The sequence below is a fragment of the Cucurbita moschata genome, unplaced genomic scaffold, assembly GCF_002738365.1.
Source record: "Cucurbita moschata cultivar Rifu unplaced genomic scaffold, Cmos_1.0 Cmo_Scf00041, whole genome shotgun sequence".
Classification (NCBI taxonomy): Eukaryota; Viridiplantae; Streptophyta; class Magnoliopsida; order Cucurbitales; family Cucurbitaceae; genus Cucurbita; species Cucurbita moschata.
Window position 1 is genome coordinate 84,721 of NW_019268557.1, and position 20,269 is coordinate 104,989.

The 20,269-nt window shown below is 35.7% G+C and overlaps 2 protein-coding genes and 1 long non-coding RNA gene across 6 annotated transcripts in view; all 3 read left to right on the plus strand.

The window, feature by feature from the left end:
• Positions 1 to 3,559, plus strand: part of LOC111433298 (histone acetyltransferase GCN5-like) — a 13,182-nt gene extending 9,623 nt beyond the window's left edge. Inside the window, exons 9-14 of one of the 3 annotated variants that reach the window (XM_023070306.1) lie at positions 944 to 998; positions 1,408 to 1,523; positions 2,062 to 2,158; positions 2,970 to 3,111; positions 3,194 to 3,288; positions 3,365 to 3,559. In XM_023070306.1, the coding sequence (XP_022926074.1) occupies positions 944 to 998; positions 1,408 to 1,523; positions 2,062 to 2,158; positions 2,970 to 3,111; positions 3,194 to 3,260 (477 nt within the window). In that variant the 3' untranslated portion in view covers positions 3,261 to 3,288; positions 3,365 to 3,559. Of the gene's footprint in view, positions 1 to 943; positions 999 to 1,407; positions 1,524 to 2,061; positions 2,159 to 2,969; positions 3,112 to 3,193 lie in introns of all 3 variants that reach the window. The other 2 variants (XM_023070305.1, XM_023070307.1) reach the window with 2 other exon arrangements.
• A 596-nt stretch (positions 3,560 to 4,155) lies between these two features.
• LOC111433107 lies at positions 4,156 to 6,869 on the plus strand. Its single transcript, XR_002708729.1, has 2 exons — positions 4,156 to 4,768; positions 6,354 to 6,869. It is a non-coding gene; the product is annotated as an uncharacterized LOC111433107 (long non-coding RNA).
• A 265-nt stretch (positions 6,870 to 7,134) lies between these two features.
• The window catches only part of LOC111433106 (vacuolar protein sorting-associated protein 54, chloroplastic-like), a 21,661-nt gene continuing 8,526 nt past the window's right edge, over positions 7,135 to 20,269 (plus strand). The window contains exons 1-13 of one of the 2 annotated variants that reach the window (XM_023070043.1): positions 7,135 to 8,357; positions 9,723 to 9,785; positions 10,324 to 10,403; positions 11,795 to 11,909; positions 12,407 to 12,484; positions 12,705 to 12,861; positions 13,326 to 13,414; positions 17,135 to 17,391; positions 18,122 to 18,293; positions 18,392 to 18,475; positions 18,575 to 18,993; positions 19,297 to 19,450; positions 19,850 to 19,931. In XM_023070043.1, coding sequence (XP_022925811.1) covers positions 7,548 to 8,357; positions 9,723 to 9,785; positions 10,324 to 10,403; positions 11,795 to 11,909; positions 12,407 to 12,484; positions 12,705 to 12,861; positions 13,326 to 13,414; positions 17,135 to 17,391; positions 18,122 to 18,293; positions 18,392 to 18,475; positions 18,575 to 18,993; positions 19,297 to 19,450; positions 19,850 to 19,931 — 2,560 coding nt within the window. In that variant the 5' untranslated portion in view covers positions 7,135 to 7,547. The remainder of the gene's footprint in view (positions 8,358 to 9,722; positions 9,786 to 10,323; positions 10,404 to 11,794; positions 11,910 to 12,406; positions 12,485 to 12,704; positions 12,862 to 13,325; positions 13,415 to 17,134; positions 17,392 to 18,121; positions 18,294 to 18,391; positions 18,476 to 18,574; positions 18,994 to 19,296; positions 19,451 to 19,849; positions 19,932 to 20,269) is intronic. The other variant, XM_023070044.1, reaches the window with a different exon arrangement.

Here is a 20,269-nt window from a genome sequence, read left to right on the forward strand (position 1 = left end):
TTTTTTTTTTTTTTTTTTTTTTTTAATATACATAATTTGATGTCTTCTTTTAAGTCATAACGAGCAGGGCTCAATGGATAAAGGCACCAATGACCTTCCTTGGGCCAACCCCAACTCTTGCCTTGTTGTATATTACCTTTTTTGTGTACTTGTACATTTTGAATGGCAGACATCGTATATGCCTCTAAGTTAACTGAAAGGGGATCCTATTTTCTAGTTTCTACTTATTTGGGATAAAAAAAAAACATAAGTCTGGCGGAAGGCTGGATTTCACTTTTATGCTTGAATACTGTTTGGAGTTCTTTACTTTCTTTTTTTATTTCTTATTTCTTTCTAGGGATTTTGACGTTTATCATTATTTGATATGTATTTCTTTGATATTCAGCACATTTGCAAACCACCAAATTGATTTTTGTATGAGAGCATGCTGTAGAATTACATCCTTCCTTTGAACTGCACTTGATTTACAATGTTTTGAACTTTAGAAAAACTAGTTATATGATGGAGCTTCCTAATGAAATATGGACTTCTGGTGCAGTCTTATTTGTCCTTGAACATGCCCAAAGGAATATATGCTAGTTTTCCTTTCATCTGTACTTTCCTCTCGGCATAGAGATATGCTGTTTCCTCTCGGCATTGAAATATCTAAATCTTTCGTCTACTCTTCTTTTTATCATGTTATGATGAAACTACCTGACCAGATTGAGGTAATAGGCTTGTGATTCTATTTTCCTAATCACAAAGTCAAATTATCTATTTTAAATCAATATATAATAGTGTTTTTTCTACCTAAGGAGGTAGGCTCGGTATGGCTGCACCTAGAACTTGGGAATTTGTTGTTGTACATAATAACACCTCCTTTCAAACTTCTCTTTTTTCTCATTTTAATGAGTGGTGAATTGCTATTTCCATATTGAGTCTAATCAAGACTTGGCTGTTCCAGAAGGAGGCAGGAGTGCCCAAAAGATCCATTAAAGTTGAGGAGATCCCGGGTTTGAGTAAGATTCTCATTCTACCTTTGGCCTTGGAATTATTTACTTGTATGCCTATGCTATTCGTTGAATAACATCCTAACTAGCTTTGAAACATCAATTATTTGTATATATAACCTAGAAGGAAAGAGAAAGGAGTTTCAAGAAATAGTTATAAAATCTTTTTTTTTTTTTTTTACTTAAACTTATTCTACACGCTCTTAAAATATCATTTTATGGCCTTTTCATTCTCTAACACCAGATATCCACTTGCTATACCCTTTAGATCCCTTTTCTCTGTGCTCTTGAAGGGTGCATATTTTTTTACTCCCCTAGCTAGCTAAAAAGTTCGCCACTTGGTAATAATTTTAATGGCAATCTGTTTATTCAGATTTAACTAGTTAATTGACAAGAAGTGTGCTACTTTTGATAATAGAGGAGGCTGGATGGACACCTGATCAATGGGGATTCTCACGTTACAGAGCCTTAAACTCTGCTGACGGGATCTCAAATCAGAAACATTTGACTGCATTCATGCGCTCACTTCTCAAGGTAAGTTTCTTGTTTGAAACTTCTTATTTTCCTTTTTGGTGAAACATGTACGTATATTCCTCAAAAGTAGGTGAAAGAATAACCCAGGAGCCCCGGGTTGTTCCCTTATTATTTTCATTTTTGGGTGTTCATTATGATCTTAGTTCAATTTTGATTTGATCAAGTATGAACACATGTTATAGTACACTAGTGATAACATCTAACGATGTCCTGCAAAATCAAGCTGGGGAGGTCTATGCTTTCAGTTTCCATTTTAAAAAGAGGAGAATGAGAGACTGATGGTGCCTGCCACACTTAATTTTTTCAAGTATCATTGTTTGTCCAGAACAATTTTATGAAAGATAGGCTTGAGGCAACTTCTAGCCTTAGTCTACTCGATTGTCAATCCCTGGCCAAAACTTTTTGAACATTTTAGAATTTTTGGTTCACTTTCGTATTTGTATTGTTACTTCTTCTATTCTCACTTTAAGTTTGGCATTTGCATCTGCGTAGTCCTTGTCTCTATTAATTAATTCTTACTGTTATTTTTCCACACTAGCAGTCAATGCATGACCATGTTGATGCGTGGCCATTCAAGGAACCAGTGGATGCTCGTGATGTGCCTGATTATTATGAAATTATTAAGGATCCAGTGGGTAAGAACTCTCAAGTTAACAAATTAGTCTCATGGATCTTTGCTGCATTCTTAGGATATTAGTATGTTAGAATTGCTTTTGCACTTTGTTAAAGCACTGTTCACTGACAATTTGTTAAAAATATGACAGTCATGTCAGTTGGGTCAGTTCCTTGGCTATTGTGTCAGTTGGGGAAGTTCCTTGGCTATGGTTGATAGTTTTTCTTCTTCCCTTCTCCTGGATTTTGTTTTGTTTTGTTTTTTTGTTTTGTTTTTTTTTTTTTTAAGAAAAACTTTTCAATGACATTTTCCTGTTGGATCAAAATGAAAAAAGAATGATGACAGACAACGAAAGGTTGTAAGATAGAATCTAGTATGATGCAACTCTCTCGTGTATTGTGGTAACTTGCTTGTTTGAATTGCAACGTGTTTCAAATGGACAATTGTCCATGGATATTAGATAGATGTCAGATGGCCTTCCAGAATGGTTTGCTGTGTATTTCAACAACTCCCTTCCCTGCGGCCTTCACTCCTTCAGTTGATAATATGTAAAATCAAATTTGTCACTCTGGCGTTTACAGCCTTAGAACTTTCTTTTGTTGGCATTCTATCTTGTAATCATTTTCAGATTTCAACTTAGCATGGTCTCGAGTTTGGTGTGTTTTAGATGGGAACCTGCTCCTAAATGGAGTTCCTATTGTTTCTTCTCACAAGATGAAGCTGTTTCTGTTGATTAATGATTAGTGCATCCCTTTGTACTCCTGTTATATGATACAAGTCGATTGATGATATGTAACAAGACTTCTTGCTCATAGTTCGCCAATATTCTGTAGATTTAAAGACGATGTCCAAGCGGGTGGAGTCAGAACAATATTACATTACTTTCGAGATGTTTACTGCAGATGTGAGAAGAATGTTTGGTAATGCACGCACGTATAATGCTCCCGAGACTATTTACTACAAGTGTGCAACAAGGTACGATGCCGCGGATCTTGTAGAAGTACCATCCTGTTATTTTTCAGTCTCCCTTGAGTTGGCTTACCCATGTTCTTTGCAGGCTGGAGGCACATTTTCAGAGTAGGCTTCAATCTGGTCTACAATCTGCTAACAAAATTCAACCATAACGTTTGCAATGACCATGCCAGCTTAGTTGTACAGATTTCTCCCAAGTGACTTTTTTGAAATCAGTTCCAGCATTTCCTTCTAACCCAGATTCTTCATTGTTCAGGGTGAGGGTATTCTGAACTCCTCCATTCTCCACCATTTAAAGATCGAGTGATAGTATTATGTATTTATTAGTACACTTAATTTGTAAGATAAGTGTAGTGCACGGCTCATGTACATGATGATGTAAAGGATTCCCTATGTTTTCAGACTTGTCTTTTAATTCTTCAAAATTATATACGATGTTCTAGTTTAATTTTAATTTTACGACATCAAAATTTAATTTTAATCATTTCAAAATCACTTCAAAACAAGTTTTAAGTCGAGCTTCTTCTCTGGTAAGCTTTATTCGTGGAAAATTATAATTTTTTTTGTTTTGAAGATTGAGCTTGGTGCCTATTTAATCTAATTTTATATTATTATTTTGTCACTTTATTTAAAAGTTTCATGTTAGCATATTCCACTTAGCAAGTTAATTGTCTTAGTCATTTTTTTAGGTTAAATTGACTCAAGTAAGTTCATGAATAATTTAGAACTATTAGAGTGTTCCTTTTGAAATATTAAATTAATATATTTGCCAACTCAATAATATACAGAATAACCAAACCTTTGCCTAATTTTTTCATTGATCAACTAACAATCTAAGAACTGTTTAGGTTTAGTTAATTTATCGAACTTCCACGAGTGAAGTGTTCGAAACTCAGAAGACCAAATAAAAGCATATTTTATTCACATGCAAAAAGAAGAAGAATGAGATTTTAAACTCATTTTTCTAAATTCAGGTCCTAAAAATGACATTTGTGAACACATATATATATATGTTGCCAATTCTAATTTATGAATGAGAGGGTAATTTAGCAAGCGAACGAGCGGCGCTCTGTCAGTTACCGACCCAAAACAAATCAATTAGCACCGCGCGCTTTTTATTTCATCCATGGCGCGAAACCCATCTCCCCCTCGGCAAACCATACCAATACCAACAACCGCATTTCTCAGTGCATTTTCAACCCCACATCACATATCGCCTCCACCGTTCTCCCCCCATGCACTCAGCAAATGATAACTTTTATCGAACGAGTTTGTTTTCCAGGGGAATAATCTTCCGTATTTCCCCGGGAAATTGGAGCCGCCCGTGAAATTGTACCTCTACGATTTGCCATATGGTACACCATTCTCCAGATCGAGGTGAAGACTCGTCAGAGCTCAAATACCCCGGTCCCGGGCACATGGTTGAGTGATGCATTTTCTCTGATCCGCTTATCAGAAGCGTACTGGGTCACCCAGCATTCGGTTGTTGAATGAATCACGAGGAAGAAGACTTGTAGTTTGCTCAAATCAGATTGAGGGAGATTCAGGGCTCACCAGGACATGATTTTGTGGTTCCATCGTCAGATCATCTTATGGTGACTTTAGTCTCGCAGCTTGCTAGACCTTGTCCTCCGTTGTTGGCAACTGGTTTGAGAAGGAGGTATTTATTCTTGCGGGGTATTGTATTTATCATTGTTGTTTCCAGTCTTTTAACAAAATGTTTCTGTTTCCCGGACGACTTTCCAGCTATATAGTTTTATCCTGGTTAGAATAAAGAAAAAACATACGTAGGTTTGTTTTTATAAGTCGACCAATGAGCCAAATAGAACTATATACGATCTTTGTAAATAATACCTCAGTTCTAATTGATTGCCGAAGTCTCGGCTATTTTTTGAGATAACCGCATGAGTAACTGATTAAGAGAGTATAATTCACGGTTATACACCACAAGAGACTACAGTTACATCTATAATCCATATGTTTTTATTTATTTTTTAATTCACAAACCCATATTACCAGTATCCAAAATAGTGATCTTCACTGTTCGAAGGGTTATCCTTTTCTTTTTCCCGGCTCGCAGATTTACAATTGATTTGAACTCCCTGGACATCTGATTTTAATTTCTTGTTTTACTGAACTGATGATAAGTATTTATCTATTGGATCAAATGGGACAGCTTGGTGTTCTGTTCTATACTATTCTGTAATATCACAAGTGAGACAATTAGGGGTGTTTGTTTCTAATAAGCTTAGGTGGGTTGGAAAGGTTGAGTTTGTATAATCTATGTATGTTTATGCAATGGAATGAGTTATAAAGCTGTGTTTTGACTAATGAAAACTCATTGTAGACATTGTTATTTAGTTTTAGAAGGGTATTTATAAGTCTAGATAAAATAAGAAACAGGGGATGGTAAGCTTAGTTTTGTGGGATTAATAGAACCGTAGTTTGAGATAAACAAACCCTTGTACAAATATAGATCGATTTCTTAACTTCGAATTCCACAACTAGATTCATATGCCAAACACCCATTTAGGAATTCCAGTGACCGTTGATAGGTTACAGAAATGGATATTGTCACTAATAATGTCTCCAGAAAATCAACATCAGCTCTTCCATCATCATATGGGTGACCGCTGCACTCCAACCACATAAAAAAAGAAAAAAAAAAGAAAAAAAAAAAAGAGTTTGCTTCATAGCAAACTATGGTTGGAGGGCTAGATTACTGCTGCAAAATGATGGGTACACCTTAGGATGCGCCCAAGTATTGCTCAGTAAAAAAATTAAATATAAGAAATGACTTAATAAAATGCGAAAAAAAGTGGTGTCAATCTACACACTCCGACGATCAAGTTAATGTTGGGTTTGTGAGTACGAAGATACTAGAAAATAGTATGTAGTTTGGACATTCCTTCTATGTGCAACACCCGTGGGTCTCTTGAACTCATTGAACTATTGTAGATTGTGTGATTATTAGAGTGGTTATCTAACCATTATCTCCATCTTAACTTTTGTCAATTATTGACACCTTTGAGTTCAACTTATTTAAGTCTGAAGAATTGCAATCTTTTGAAATAAAATCAAGTTGATTTGGGGTTTTAGTATTTGTTAATTAGGAATTTGCATATCTTATATTCAACAGAATTAAGTTACCATATCAAAAGTTCATTAAATATATACGGTGATTGATTTACTAGTATAATTGAGTTGTACTTCCTTTTTAGACGCCTTAAACTTTCTTTACACAGGTGAACTTCTATTTTGGATTCCAAGAGTGATGAAGGACAGCAATGAATGAAATCTGGGGCCAGGTATTGCAGAAGTTACTCAATTAAACTAATGATCATTGGGGATGGAAAGCTTGTTCATGAAAAATTGAATGGACCAAACTGCTTTTGCGTGTGTTGAAACCTTGGTGAATTAACCAAGAGCGGAAGCTAAACTCGCAGGGGCTTTGTAGGGAGAGAATGAATTTTTTATTTTATTCAAGAAGAAGCCATTGCTCCACAATCAAGTAGGTCCCAGGCTCCATCGATCTTTTCAGCTCACACAGATGCTACAATTTCCTTTTTGTCACAGTTTGCTTGTTGATAATGTACGGCCTTTTAAACTTCAACTTTAAAGCATACATATCATATCAAATAATCATTGTATTGTAACACCTCTTAACTTATCGATGCCAAACAAAATTTAGCAGCACCGGACTTGTAATTCTCCCATTAACACTTGAGTTTCAAATTCTTATTCTTAACATTGGTTGTACTAAAACAAACGTAGCATTTTTTTATGATAGTTCTTGAACTAATTTTTATGACAAAATAAAGTCAAACCTATTATTGCAGATCATAAGAAGTAATAATTCGGTTAGTTGGGTTTGGTGATCAAATGTTATTCAAATGATAAAATATTGGCATAGATTGAAGAGACTATCAATTTTAGTAATTAAATGTTCTGGAGTCATCTCAAGACATATGCTCAATTTATTTATTTGGAGTTATGTTAATGAACATTGTTACCCTTATTCACTAGGTACGTTTAGGAGGGCGGCAATTTTGTATGAGATATCAGTCCCATTAAAATTTGGTCTGGGATTACACCACTACTACTCATGAGCTATAATGTGGAATTGCGTAATCAACGGTGTGCAGTCGGCAACCAGAGGAGTTGGAGGTGGGCAGGGAGGTGCTAAACGCGAATTTATCCATTTGATAGAGCATAGAAGTTTTGAACGAGATCTGTAGCAGCTCCGGACTTGCCTTGGGCACACTTCAATTGCTCTTTCCTAAATCCAGCGCCAACTTCTCTCTTCTTCATTATATTCCTTTTCCATCTGTTTGAGATCTATCCCAAATACTTCATCTCTATCTCTCGCTTTCTTGAATTCGACTGTTGAATGTGATCTTTGGAACCCGCCATTAGTTCATGGTTCTAAGAATTTGAGCATGGAGTCCCAGCCTTCCCAATCGGGAAGGTCCCCGACTGACTATTCCAGCCTCATCAGTAGAGAAACGAGACTTGATCGAACTATTTCCTCCCCCTCCGCTAAATCCAACACCGATGCCAGCAGCCAGAGCTTGTCTTCAATTCTCAACAACCCGCACGCTGGAAAATCCGATGCGTCGTGGGTTGGCTGGTGGTCATCCCCGTCCACCGTGAGCCCACCTGAGTTCATGCCCCTGGCTTCCACCATAGCCTCATCCGAAGTTACTCGATTGGATTTTAACAGCTACACGGCTGTGATCTCGGATCCTTTTAATCGATTCGAGGATATACGGAACCATTCCAGCAAGGAGGACGGTGGCTTGGATAGCATTGGGGGCCAAGGCGAGGCCCTTGTGGCATGTCTGAGAGAGGTTCCAGCGCTTTACTTTAAGGAAGATTTCGCATTGGAGGACGGGGCAACATTCCGTGCAGCGTGCCCCTTCTTGAATGTATCGCAGAATTTTGTGCTGCAAGAGAAGCTTTCGCATTATTTAGATGTGGTGGAGTTGCATTTAGTGAAGGAAATTTCACTGCGTTCCAATTCTTTCTTCGAGGCTCAGGGGCAGCTACAAGACTTAAATGTCAAGATAGTGGAGGGGTGTAGCCGGATACGGCAAATAAAGGAGACCATACGGCTCTTGGATGTTGATTTAGTGGATTCTGCCAGGGAAATTCAGGCGCAGAATGCGACCAGGAACAATTTGTTGGCTCTTCAGCACAAATTGAAGCTTATTTTATATGTTAATCAGGCCATTTCAGCTCTTAAATTGGTACTTTAATTAGTCCATTTCATCATACTTTACTTGCTATGATTTTTTTTTTTTTTTTGTTTGCGCTTCTCGAATCTGCCTTTCGTTCCTAAATTCGTACCTCGTGTACTTAGTTCTGGTCGATACATTAAGTCATAGCAAATGGCAACTATTCTCAGATTATCTGCTTTTACATTCCTATCCGAAGGTTGAAAGCTTATAAGTAAATCTTCCAGACCATAGTTCTGTTACTATTTTTTTAACAATAAACAACTTCTCATAGTGTTCAAGGGTTACAAACTCTGTTTGAGAGTTAAAAGAAAAGAAAGAAAATACTAAATCAAGAACTTAGAATTGATTACACTCTTCTTCCTCATGCATGTTAATGAAAATCGAACAAATTTGAGGAGTGGACTGCCTAGATACCCAAAAAACTGGAATTAATGTTGTCGTGAAAATGGAAGAAATTTTGGACTTATCATTAACGTCCCTAGAAAACTTAAATAAATGCCGGATGACAAAAGGTTTTGCTAAGAAAACCTTTTGAAGTTTGAATCAATAAAGTAATGCTGACTTACACAATTCAACCCCTTGATAAGAAAGAACCATAACCATAGATGCCTTCCAATTCTTCAAAATAAACTGCCTTCAATAGAGACAAAAAGACTTCTTCTACAAAACCTTTTGAAATTCGAACCAACGAAAGAAGCGAACCAATGTCTTGATGAGAGAGAATTATTAAGGCCCTCCAAATTTTACCCGAAACAACATCACTAACCTCTATCTTCAAGGATGGAAGGAGCCAATGAAAGATCCAGTGCCAGAAAGTGTTACCAGTTATTAACCTTTCCTGCTGAAATAATCTCTCAAGTAGTATAAAACAATGAAAATTTGCTAGTACTTGTGCAGTAGTTTAGAGACTCTTAGTCATAAGATCACAAAGGCAATTCAGATACATTGTTGTCTTAAGAAAATAAAGCTTGTATAGTTCTGTTCTCCTGTTAAGAGGTCCAAGATAAAGTTCAAACAAAGAATTCGTGGTCGTCTTTCTCCAAATTGGTGTGTCACGTGTAAAAGAAATTAGGGATGCCAGATCACCTTTTCCTTTAGTCCCATTTTAGCATGAGATTATAGACAAACATGGTTGTACTCCTGCTGAAAGAGACTGTACTCATTGTTCTGCTTTCTTGTTTTGTCATGACTAGAAAGCCAAAATTTCATGGCTCAATACTATGAGATATTTTGTGGGAGGTTTGGTTAGAAAGAAATAGGAGTTTTTCCTGAAGAATAGCACAGATGGAGTAACTTCTCTTTCCTCTTTCTAAAGGTATGATATTGGCCATAGTATTCATATCTAGTAGTGATGGTCGAAATTTTGTCATACAGCTAGTAGCATCAGCAGATTGTGCTGGAGCTTTGGATGTGACTGATGATTTACTACATCTTCTGGTATTTTCTCGTCCAATGAATTTGATCATTTTTATGTTTAAATCTATAATGTTTATCTGTCTGCACAAGTTCTACTCATATTTTAGGATGTAGTGTTGAAATGCTCTATACTGCCACTATTTATAAATGCCTTCCAATTCAGAAGTACCTTTTTTCTTTATTATTAGAACAGAAGTAAGAATTATAAAATTTAATAAGAACGGAGGCATCGATGCATGAATCTAGGAGGATATCAGTCTTGTAAGAAAACAAAAATGAGATGATCCAGACACCAAATATTCACATTATTTTAAAGAAATTTAATTTGTAATTCCTGGTCCTAGTATTACTGATTTCATACATATTTGAGTAATCTGTTAATTCTACTCTTCTAGATATGGTTTCTAACTCTGTCCTGAAACAAAAAACTTGGTTTACGTTTTTGTTTGATAGATTTATTTCCATTCCAAAAGGTTATTATATTGGTTCAGATCACCCAAAATTTGCTTGGTTGATCTGAAAATAAATATTTCTTAGTTTAGTTTATTATGTGCTTTAGGAGGGTGATGAACTTGCTGGTCTACATTGCTTTCGTCACCTACGTGATCATGTAGCAGCATCAATTGAATCCATAACCAGGTACATCTTCAAACTTATTGCTGTACAAGTGAGATACAATTAGGAAAGAAGAATTAAACCTTTATAAACATCCAGTTACTTCTTTAGTGCGCAGTTGGGGGAATCACATTTATCATTATATTTAATAGATTTCCATTTTGAACCATGCCGGTATATTGCGTGCATTAACCATCAACGTATAAACTTGGTGCCATGCCCGCTTCAAATGACCTTAATCACGAGGGAAATGGTTAAATTCTGTATATTGGTAGAAATGACTGTCCATTTCATTTTTTTTTTTTTTTTTAAATGAGAAACAGGAGCATATCATTCAAGAGGCAAAAGCTCAAACAAAACAACCCAAGGGACAAGGGGATAAGGCATCCCTTTTCCCAAAGGAAGGATACAATAAGACCTTACAATTTAAATTGATGGTGTCTATCGAGTAGTTACAAAACAAACTGTTTTGGGTACTCCACGTTTTGGCTGTAAACTGTAAAGATCACAAACAGAAAGAAGAGAGCTTGACTTACCAATGAACACTTGGGATTTCTCTCTTTTCAAAGAAACCAAGGAATAGCCTAGAAAAATTCATCGAAAGCACTCTAGCTTTGTCTTTGAGCCACCATCTCGAGAGGATTTCAGCCAAACACAAAACCGTTCCACTAGGTTTACACCCCTGCAACCCAAACAACTCATCAAAAAATTCCCACACTTACCAGCGAACTCACAGTACAACAGCAGTTGGGAAGAAGATTCCTCAAATTTACAGCACATAACACACATATTGGGGGAGATACACAGGTGGGGGAATCTCCGTTGAAATTGTATCAAGGTTTCCTTTCCTATTTTCTGTTGTCAATTAACTATTTGTATACATATATGTGAACTAAACTTAAATATTAGTTATTTAAATTGTAATTTGGATACCCGTTCTAGTTCACGAGTGAACCACCTTGATTATCTCAATAATTCTATGAGACAATTGACCACTAGGCTGAACTGAGCTGATGAGTCTACGGCCAAAAATCATAGACAGATATTACCTGTTTTGATCTCTTTGAGCTATATGGTTCCTGGCACACTCATAGTTTGAAATGTTCAGCTAAATGTAGAACTGAAACCCTGTTGATTCCACTGTGGTGGTGCCTATAATAGAAACAAGAGCATTTCACTCAATGACTCGATAAGACAATGCGGGGTTGAATATGTAAATTTTTTTATACTTTTACAGAAATAGTATACTCCGATTATTTTTATATATGGCATGTAAGATGTTGCTTGTATCTTATTTTGCGTCTTATTGTTTTTGTAGCTTTAAAGTGAGTGGCTATGGATGCAATATACATTTTTATTATTACATTTTTGCAATTCCCTCCAGAAACTATTGATATATTAGTTTTGTGGTGTAGCATTCTTTCAGCAGAGTTTATGCGCGCCTCAATTCATGATGCTGGAGATGTAGATATCGTAATTATAACTGAAACAAAAGCAAGGGCTTCAAATTTGATGAATGGAAAGGATGAAGTAAGTAAATATTGGTATAAAATAACTTGAAAATGTTCTTCTGGTTTTCTGGTTTATCTCTTACTAGTTAGCTGAACTGAAGGATTACTAATATTTTCTCTCTGTAGTGGATTATGCTATAACCTAAACATAACTAGAATAGTATTAAGACATGAAAGGTAAGAGCTACAAGATAAACCAAGTACTCGAGGTACTTGGAACCTCCCACTCTGAGTATCTAATTCAAGCCTAAAACCGTCTAAACAATTCTCTGCCTTCCTCCTCTGCCATCTCTATTTATAACCAAATCGCATGGCACTCCCTAGCTAATTACCTATATACACTTAGCGGTGATATATATATCCTTAATGGCATTCCTATCAGATTAACTTAAACAATATATTCTTACATTGAAAAGAATATATTTCTTTTTCTTTATCTTAATTATGTTTGAATTTTATTTCTTGAGGACTTGTTTTACAATTTCGTTCATGTAACATGTGAAATTCCAACTGTAGCAGGTCAAGTTGGACGAGGAAGAAACCTCCAACTTTTGCGATCATCTTCTTCCTATTATCATTGGGTTGCTTAGGACCGTGAGTTCTAATTATTCTACTATATTGTTTTGGTTGAAGAATAATTTCTTGATCCTTCCTCTCTGTGGACGTTAAATCCTTCATTTGTACATGAAGATCCGTAACGATCAACTAGTCATTTTATCTTGCTAATTGTAACAATCTCGTCAGTAACTGATCACCCAAAACTGATTTTCAATTCTGAACCTAATTAATTGCATATATATGACGAGTTCTCCAGGCCAAGCTTCCCTCTGTATTGAGGTTATATCGTGATGCAGTTACAGCTGATATGAAAACTGCTTTTAAGAATGCAGTGGCAGAATTACTTCCTGTTCTTCTACTCAGACCTCTAGACTCGGATTTTGCACCTGGAGAGAGAACGGTAGATGCAGATGGTGAGATGTTCCTGAATCTTGATATCCGTTTGTACAACACTAATGTTTGATTAGTCTTTTTTTTAATTTGAAACAAGTTAATGTCGTCCATATTTCTTACATGATATCAGTAGTAATTTCATTGAAGATGATGAATTACAAAAGATTAAATGGAAAAGTCCATCTGAAACCAACAGCCTGAATGAAAACCATATCCCCAATAAGGTGATAGGCTACCTAAGCTTTGAATTGTCATGAAAAATGTAGTGTCCTTTAGCCTCTGTCGGATTTATTTCCTTTTTCATTATAAAATGTTCTTTTACTCACACTCGCATATATATATGTATATTTTTCTTAGTAAAATATATTTTAACATGATAAAGTTGTGTGCCATCTAGTACACAATTTTAAGTTTCTTTAATGCCTCTTTAATTTCCTGTCATTCCCTTTTATGTGAATGATATTTCAATTAATTTATGACTTAGGTGGAGGTGCGTCGCTTGCAAGCAAGCTGAGGGGCCTCTCATCTGAAGGCTTTGTTCAACTTTTAAGTGCCATTTTGAAGATTGTACAGGTAATTTGTCTTGCTTAAATGTACTCTCTCCATAATACACTTAATTTGTCCTTAATTGAATCTAATTACTTATATTATTAAAACATTATATTATTGGTCAAAAGAAAGTTCCAGTTTGTGATTGTTGCCTCGTAATTTTTTTCTTGAACTGTTGAGAATTGGGCTGGGGATAAAAATGTTAATGTTAAAAAGTTGAAGGAAAAGTTTGAAATTTGAGTGTTATGGATGAAGGGAATGGAAGCTTGAGATAGATCGTGAAACTAGCAAGTAGCAAGCTTGTTAAATTGGATATCCCTTTGGCCTTCCCTCAGTTATATTTTTGGTCGACTTAGTTTGGTGTATGATTTTTTCTTTTTTTTCAATTTATTTCAAGTCTGGTTTGGTGCAAGGGTAAATGAATATTCCAGAAGGCACTGATTTTAGGCACATTTGTGGAATTCTATTAAATAAGCTAAGTAGTTGGCTCCCCTAATTTAGATTTATTCTTACCTGTATCTAGAGATTTGGTTTGATTATAGGGATTTTGTTTAGATGAGATTTGTTGTTATTTAGAATCTGGGATTTAATTAGCCGTTCTCAAGGCACATGTACTTTCTGAAATTCATTAGGAAAAACAGCAAGCCAATTTAGACTTGCAACATGGTAGCAAAGTAATGGGAGGTCTATGGGAGGTCTGATTGATTAGCGTAGCTTTCATAGTTATCAAACTTCCACCTTGACCAAATTTATTCAGAGCCTTTATAGCTACCGAACTTCCATCTTGACAAAATTTATTTGGAGCCTTTGTAACTACGGATCTTCCACTTTGACCAAATTTCATTCAGATCCTTCATAGCTACCATCCACCATTGAAGCATCATTGTTCCAACGTAGCGTTAGCATTATGCAACAAGCAATGATCACATAAAAGAGTATTCACAGCAGGAAGGCCACAACATTAGCATTAGCATTCCCAGCTTCATTCACCACAACTGCAGCCGCACGCCCACTATCAATTCATTCATCTTTTCATCCATCAATCTGCAAGCCCACTTACATTCATTCGTAGTGTGAGAAACAAGGGATAAATGTCAAAGACACGAGTGTACATTGCATAGGAGTCCATATCAGAACAAAAGACACCAGTTGCGAAGATTAGTGGATTCAATAACGAAGAGATGGAGAGATTGAGGTGTTCTTGAACTCGCTCATTAAATCATCAATCTCCAGTACCTTGACAATTTCAGGTAAGTCTTCATTCACTTTCTGTATAAATCCTTTAGAGATAAGTCAACTCTTGGATTATAGACTCTGGTGCAACTGATCACATGACTCCTCACTCACAATTTTTTAAAACATATAAACCATGCCTGAGTAATCGAAAAATTACAGTGGCAAATGGAACCAGTGCCACCATTGCAGGAACCGACAATGTATCTATTTTCAAATATTTACACAAAAAAACATCCTACACGTCCCAAAACTATCGAATAGACCTATACTACTTGCAATTACTTGAGAGAACAACTAGTTCTGCACCTATGCCATTTCTTAGTTCCTCTAATGAAGATGCTGTTTGGTTACATCGTTTTTGCATGGATCACCCCTCATTTAGGGTTTTGAGAATTATGTTTCCAAATTTGTTTCAAGGACTCCAAGTCTTTGGTTTTTCAGTATGATACATGTGAACTTGTCAAACATTGTCGTATATCTTTACCCATCTGTCAAATTAAAACTATACCCCCTTTTCATTTGATTCAGAGTGATATATGGGACCCTCAACCATTCCAAGTATTTCTAGTGCTATTTGGTTTCTCATATTAATTGTTGATGATTGTACTCGTGTCACATGACTATTCCTTCTCAAACAAAAATCAAATGTTAGTAATATTATTCATGCCTTCCACTCAATGATTCAAACCCAATTTAGAGTCAAGATTAAAACATTTCGAACTTGTAATGCAAGTGATTATTTCAATCAAAACCCCATCCCCATATTTTTTATCTCAAGGCATTATCCATGATTCTTCGTATGTTATTCCATCACAGCAAAATAGAGTGACCGAAAGGAAAAATGGACACCTGTTAAACAACAAAATAGTAGGGAGGCATATATATCTTGTTCACACTCGACCAAACATAACATACTCAATGAGTGTAATAACCTAGTTCATGTATGATCTGCTGGAGCCTCACCTTCAGGCAGCATATAGAGGATTACGTTACCTGAAAGGAACTTCAGGAAAAGAAATTTTATTCAAATAGAACAATTTCCTTACATTGAAGCTTATACTGATGTTGACTATGCTGCATCAATAGTAGGTAGAAGATCTACCACAGGGTATTGTACTTTTCTTGGAGGTAATTTAGTAACATAGTGAAGCAAAAGGCAAAATGTGGTGGCTAGATACAACGGTTTTGTGAACTCTTATGGTCGAGATAATCCATGATGACTTAAATATTAAGGGAGAAGGTCCAATAAAGTTGTAATGTGATAACAAGTTAGCTATCAATATTACACACAATCCTATCCAGCATGATGGGACAATGCATATTGAAATTGATTAGGAAAAATTAAAGAATGAGAAATTATGCATTAGTTTTGTGCCTTCACAACTTCAACTAGCCGATATACTAACAAAAGGATTTCACAGTTCAAGAGTTAGTATCCAAGTGGGGAATGGATGATATCTATTCTTCAACTTAAGGGGGTGTGTTGAAGGAATGACCTTAATTTAAAGAATATTGGTGTAATCCACTAAATAAGGTATATAGTAACTTCTAACTTAAATTTTTTTTTATATAGTATTTAGAGATTTATTTAGATTATAGGAAATTTTTTAAATGAGATTTATTGTTATATAGCAAGTTAATTTAGACTTGCAACCCTATCTTCATCTCTTTTGTTTTTGTTTTCCTTTAATATTCAGTAACGAAAGTACTTTGTCCTACGAAAGAAAGGTATCATGTAGGGTTGCCGGTTCGCTTTTTCAATAAGCTTCCTGATTCTAATAGGGTTTCTGGTTCTTTGTCTGAATAAGTTCTTCTGATTCTTGATGGACATTACAGGTTTAGTAATTGTTGTTTCTGATTTTATCAGGTTGAGAAGTGATTTCAGGTTTTTTAGGAAAGGATTTCCTTGGCTCTAAGATTGTCGTTTGAGGTTTAAGGCATGGACCTCTACTGAAAGAACTGAAGGAAAGAAATAAGGAAGAACTTGACAACGCATCTTCTTCCTCAATTTCTTCTTGAAGGTGGATCAGAAACAATTATTAACAAAAACAAGAACACAAAATGAGGACTGGACGCTCTCTTGTAGGGCCAAATTAGTCATCAAATTGCTCTTCAATTGGTTTTGAATCACAAAAGTAAATATAAAATTCCTTCTAGCTACTTGCAATTTGTAGATCGTACCCCTATTCTTCTCCAATATAAAGATTGGACGTAAAACGCTAATTAAGGTATTGAGCATGCATCTGGTTTAAGAATTATTAGCCTATCCAAATAGGCGGTAGTAGGCATTTAACAACTTGCGCAGGAGTTAAATCAGGTTTTGTCATTCCGAAGGGCAATAAAGCAGATTGGTCCATTGTTATGGCATGGATCAAAATTTCTCTTAAACAATGAATGAAATTGTAATATTTCTAGATGTCATCTTGCTCTAAGCTTACTCTCTAAGTTTTTCACCTTGCTGGAATTTTATCGAATGCATTATGATTTCTTTTCATTTAGTGAATGCAGGTACATTTGGTGCGTGCTGCAGAAGTGAAAAAGTCTATTGAATGGATTATGTGCAACCTTGATGGGCATTATGCTGCAGATTCAGTTGCTGCTGCAATTGTTATTGGTGCTGCAGCTTCTGGTACAGCTCAAGATAGTGATAATCAAGGTGGTTTGCTTCTTCCACATTTACCTCAGCAAGCAGCTGCCAAGGTTACTTCCTCACAGGGAAAGGAAAATGAAGCAGCAAATCCTTCAAATATGTCTAGAAATTTCAGGTTAAGTTTTGCTTCGTTACGATAGTTTTAGATTAATTAATTATGATATATTGATTATTTTTCCCAGGGGAGGTCGATTGTAGGAGCTTGTATGCATTCTTTATGTCTGGGTTTAGCTTTGTGCTACTTTAGTTGGGTAAAAAAACTAAGCAGGTGCGATTAGGTATCACTCTATTCAAATGATCATACTTGATGTACAGATGGTTGCATCTGCTCTCTCTCTATCTCTTCCTCTCACTGTTATATTTTGGTTGATAAGGAAGTATTATTTAGACCTTGGATAAAGTGTTCTCAGTTCAACTTACAAATAGAGGTCTTAGCCTAGGACATTGACCTTCCTCAAAAGCAGACTACCACAAGTACAATTATATAATTGTTCAGGAAAGCTTGAGAAAGAATAAAATTAAAAGTTAGGGGCACTCTTACTGCTTACTGCCCTTCCCGCTGCACCAAACCAATCTTCGTTTGAGAGTTTGGACAGCAAGAGATAATCTCAGCTGTAAAAAGAAGAAGGAAAAGAAGTCCAATCTATCAGGTGTGGTGCTATGAAGCATTCTTAATGGACTTTTAGGAAATTCATTGATAATCTTGTTCTTTTTCTTTATTTTATTTTTTTTTCTGATAAAAAGTTTGCTGCTCACTTGCCGAATATTTAACTTGTGATACCTTCCATTTTTGCTTTTCAACTTTGTTTTTATCTCGACTGTTGACGTAATTTGATTATAAACAGAGCTGATGTACTGCGAGAAAATACGGAAGCTGTTTTTGCAGCTTGTGATGCTGCTCATGGAAGATGGGCTAAACTCCTTGGAGTTCGCACTCTTGTTCATCCAAAGTTAAGATTGCAAGAGTTTTTAAGCATATACAACATTACACAAGATTTTATTACTGCCACTGAAAAGGTACCCCCAAAGCTTTATCTGGAATATGAACTTAAAAGGATATAAATTCATTGCTGATCATAGCATTCATGATTTCATTATTCTTCCAACTTAAACAGATAGGTGGAAGGTTGGGATATAGCATTCGTGGAACTTTACAGTCCCAGGCCAAAGCTTTTGTTGATTTTCAGCATGAATCTCGTGTAAGTTTCTTATTATCCCTTCTTTTTTGTTTATTTATTTATTTAGAGTTATTTTCTACTTAAATATTATTCATGGTTCATTAATTTATGTCATTGTAGATGACAAAAATAAAAGCAGTGCTTGATCAGGAAACATGGGTTGAAGTGGATGTTCCCGATGAATTTCAAACTGTAGCTGAATCAATATGTTCTCAGGAGCTGCTTTCTGAAAAAGTTGATCATGCTCAGGGTAATATGGATCGAAGCTACAGTGATGTGGCTGCAAATAATGGCGATTCACGCATTGTAGGTGGTGAATCTCTCAATGCTCAACAAAACACTGAGCAGATTGATTCAAGTGACATGTCTGGGGGGAATACTGCACATGTGAAGCCTACTCCTGCGGATACAGTTGAAAAGAGTAATGCTGATGTCACAAATACTACGACACAAGTTAACAACACTAATGTGAAGGAACATGGAAAATCGAGTTCTCAGACTTTGCAATACAAAGGCGTTGGTTATCATATGGTAAACTGGTTAGTTTCTTCTTTCTTATATACTTTTTCTAGAATAGACATCTATGGCTTGCTCTCCCCTTCACAAGCATCCTCAATTATATTAGTTGATGCTTAGTTCTTGGCCCTGACTTCTCCTATTTGGTTATTTGTTCTTCTTTATTTGGAGCTTTATTATTCATTGTACTGTAAGTTCTATTTTTTCTTCTTCAATACCTTGTACTGATGTATGCTATCGTTTATTGACTTTAATTAGCTTAGTGAACTATACTTGTTCTGGGGTCTCAGAAGAGTATTTTTTTTCTTTAATGGTTTCTTTCCCAGTGGTTTGATCTTGCTCAAGATGTTGTCGGAGTACATTGACATGAACGATTCTCTTCCAGCACTATCTTCCGAAGTTGTACATCGTGTTGTGGAAATTCTCAAGTTTTTCAATACAAGGACGTGTCAACTTGTTCTTGGAGCTGGGGCTATGCAGGTACTTTATTTAAACACGATATTTGTAGTTAATGCAATGCTTCTAGATTTGTTTCATTAACTAACTTGTCAATATGGAATCCTTGAATCCCTGGACTTGTGATGTCCATGTGTGTTGACTGTGAAACCATTGTCTTATTGTTTGTTTGTTATTTATTTTCTTTTTTTCACTCCTTCTAGGACTGTTTCTTTTTGAACATTTTGTGTCTTTTCATTGACAGAGAAGTTTGTATTTTGTTAAAAGGAAGAACCATTGAAAATAATTTGGATTTTTCATTCATTTATTTATTTAACGTATAGCTGTTCGAATACTATAATTTTTTTTTTTTTTTCTCACAGCGCTTTGTTAATCGTGCTAATTATGCTTACCATGGAGACTATGATTTATGTGTTGTTCCAGGTGTCTGGTTTGAAGTCTATCACATCCAAACACTTGGCCCTGGCCAGTCAAGTTATCAGTTTTACCTTTGCCATTGTTCCTGGTAAGTTGCAACAAAATTTGAAGGCTTCGACTTTAGTTCCCTATTGTTATTATTCTTGCAGCCTATGTCTCACGGGCCAATGCCAACCAACTTTACGTCTAGGAAGCCATGTTTTGCCTCACCCTTAATGTTTTCATCGCCTACTTCAACTAAAAAGCAGTCTTCTTTTCTCTGTTTAATCTTATCATTATTATTTTCCATAAGGATGAAAAAAAAAACTTATTGGAATCTAGAAGATATATGCAAATAAGGGAGGACATAGTAGAACCAATAGGATCTGATCTAATTGGCTTTATCAAAAAGAAAAGAAAAGAAAAAAAAAAAAAAAAAAAAAAAAA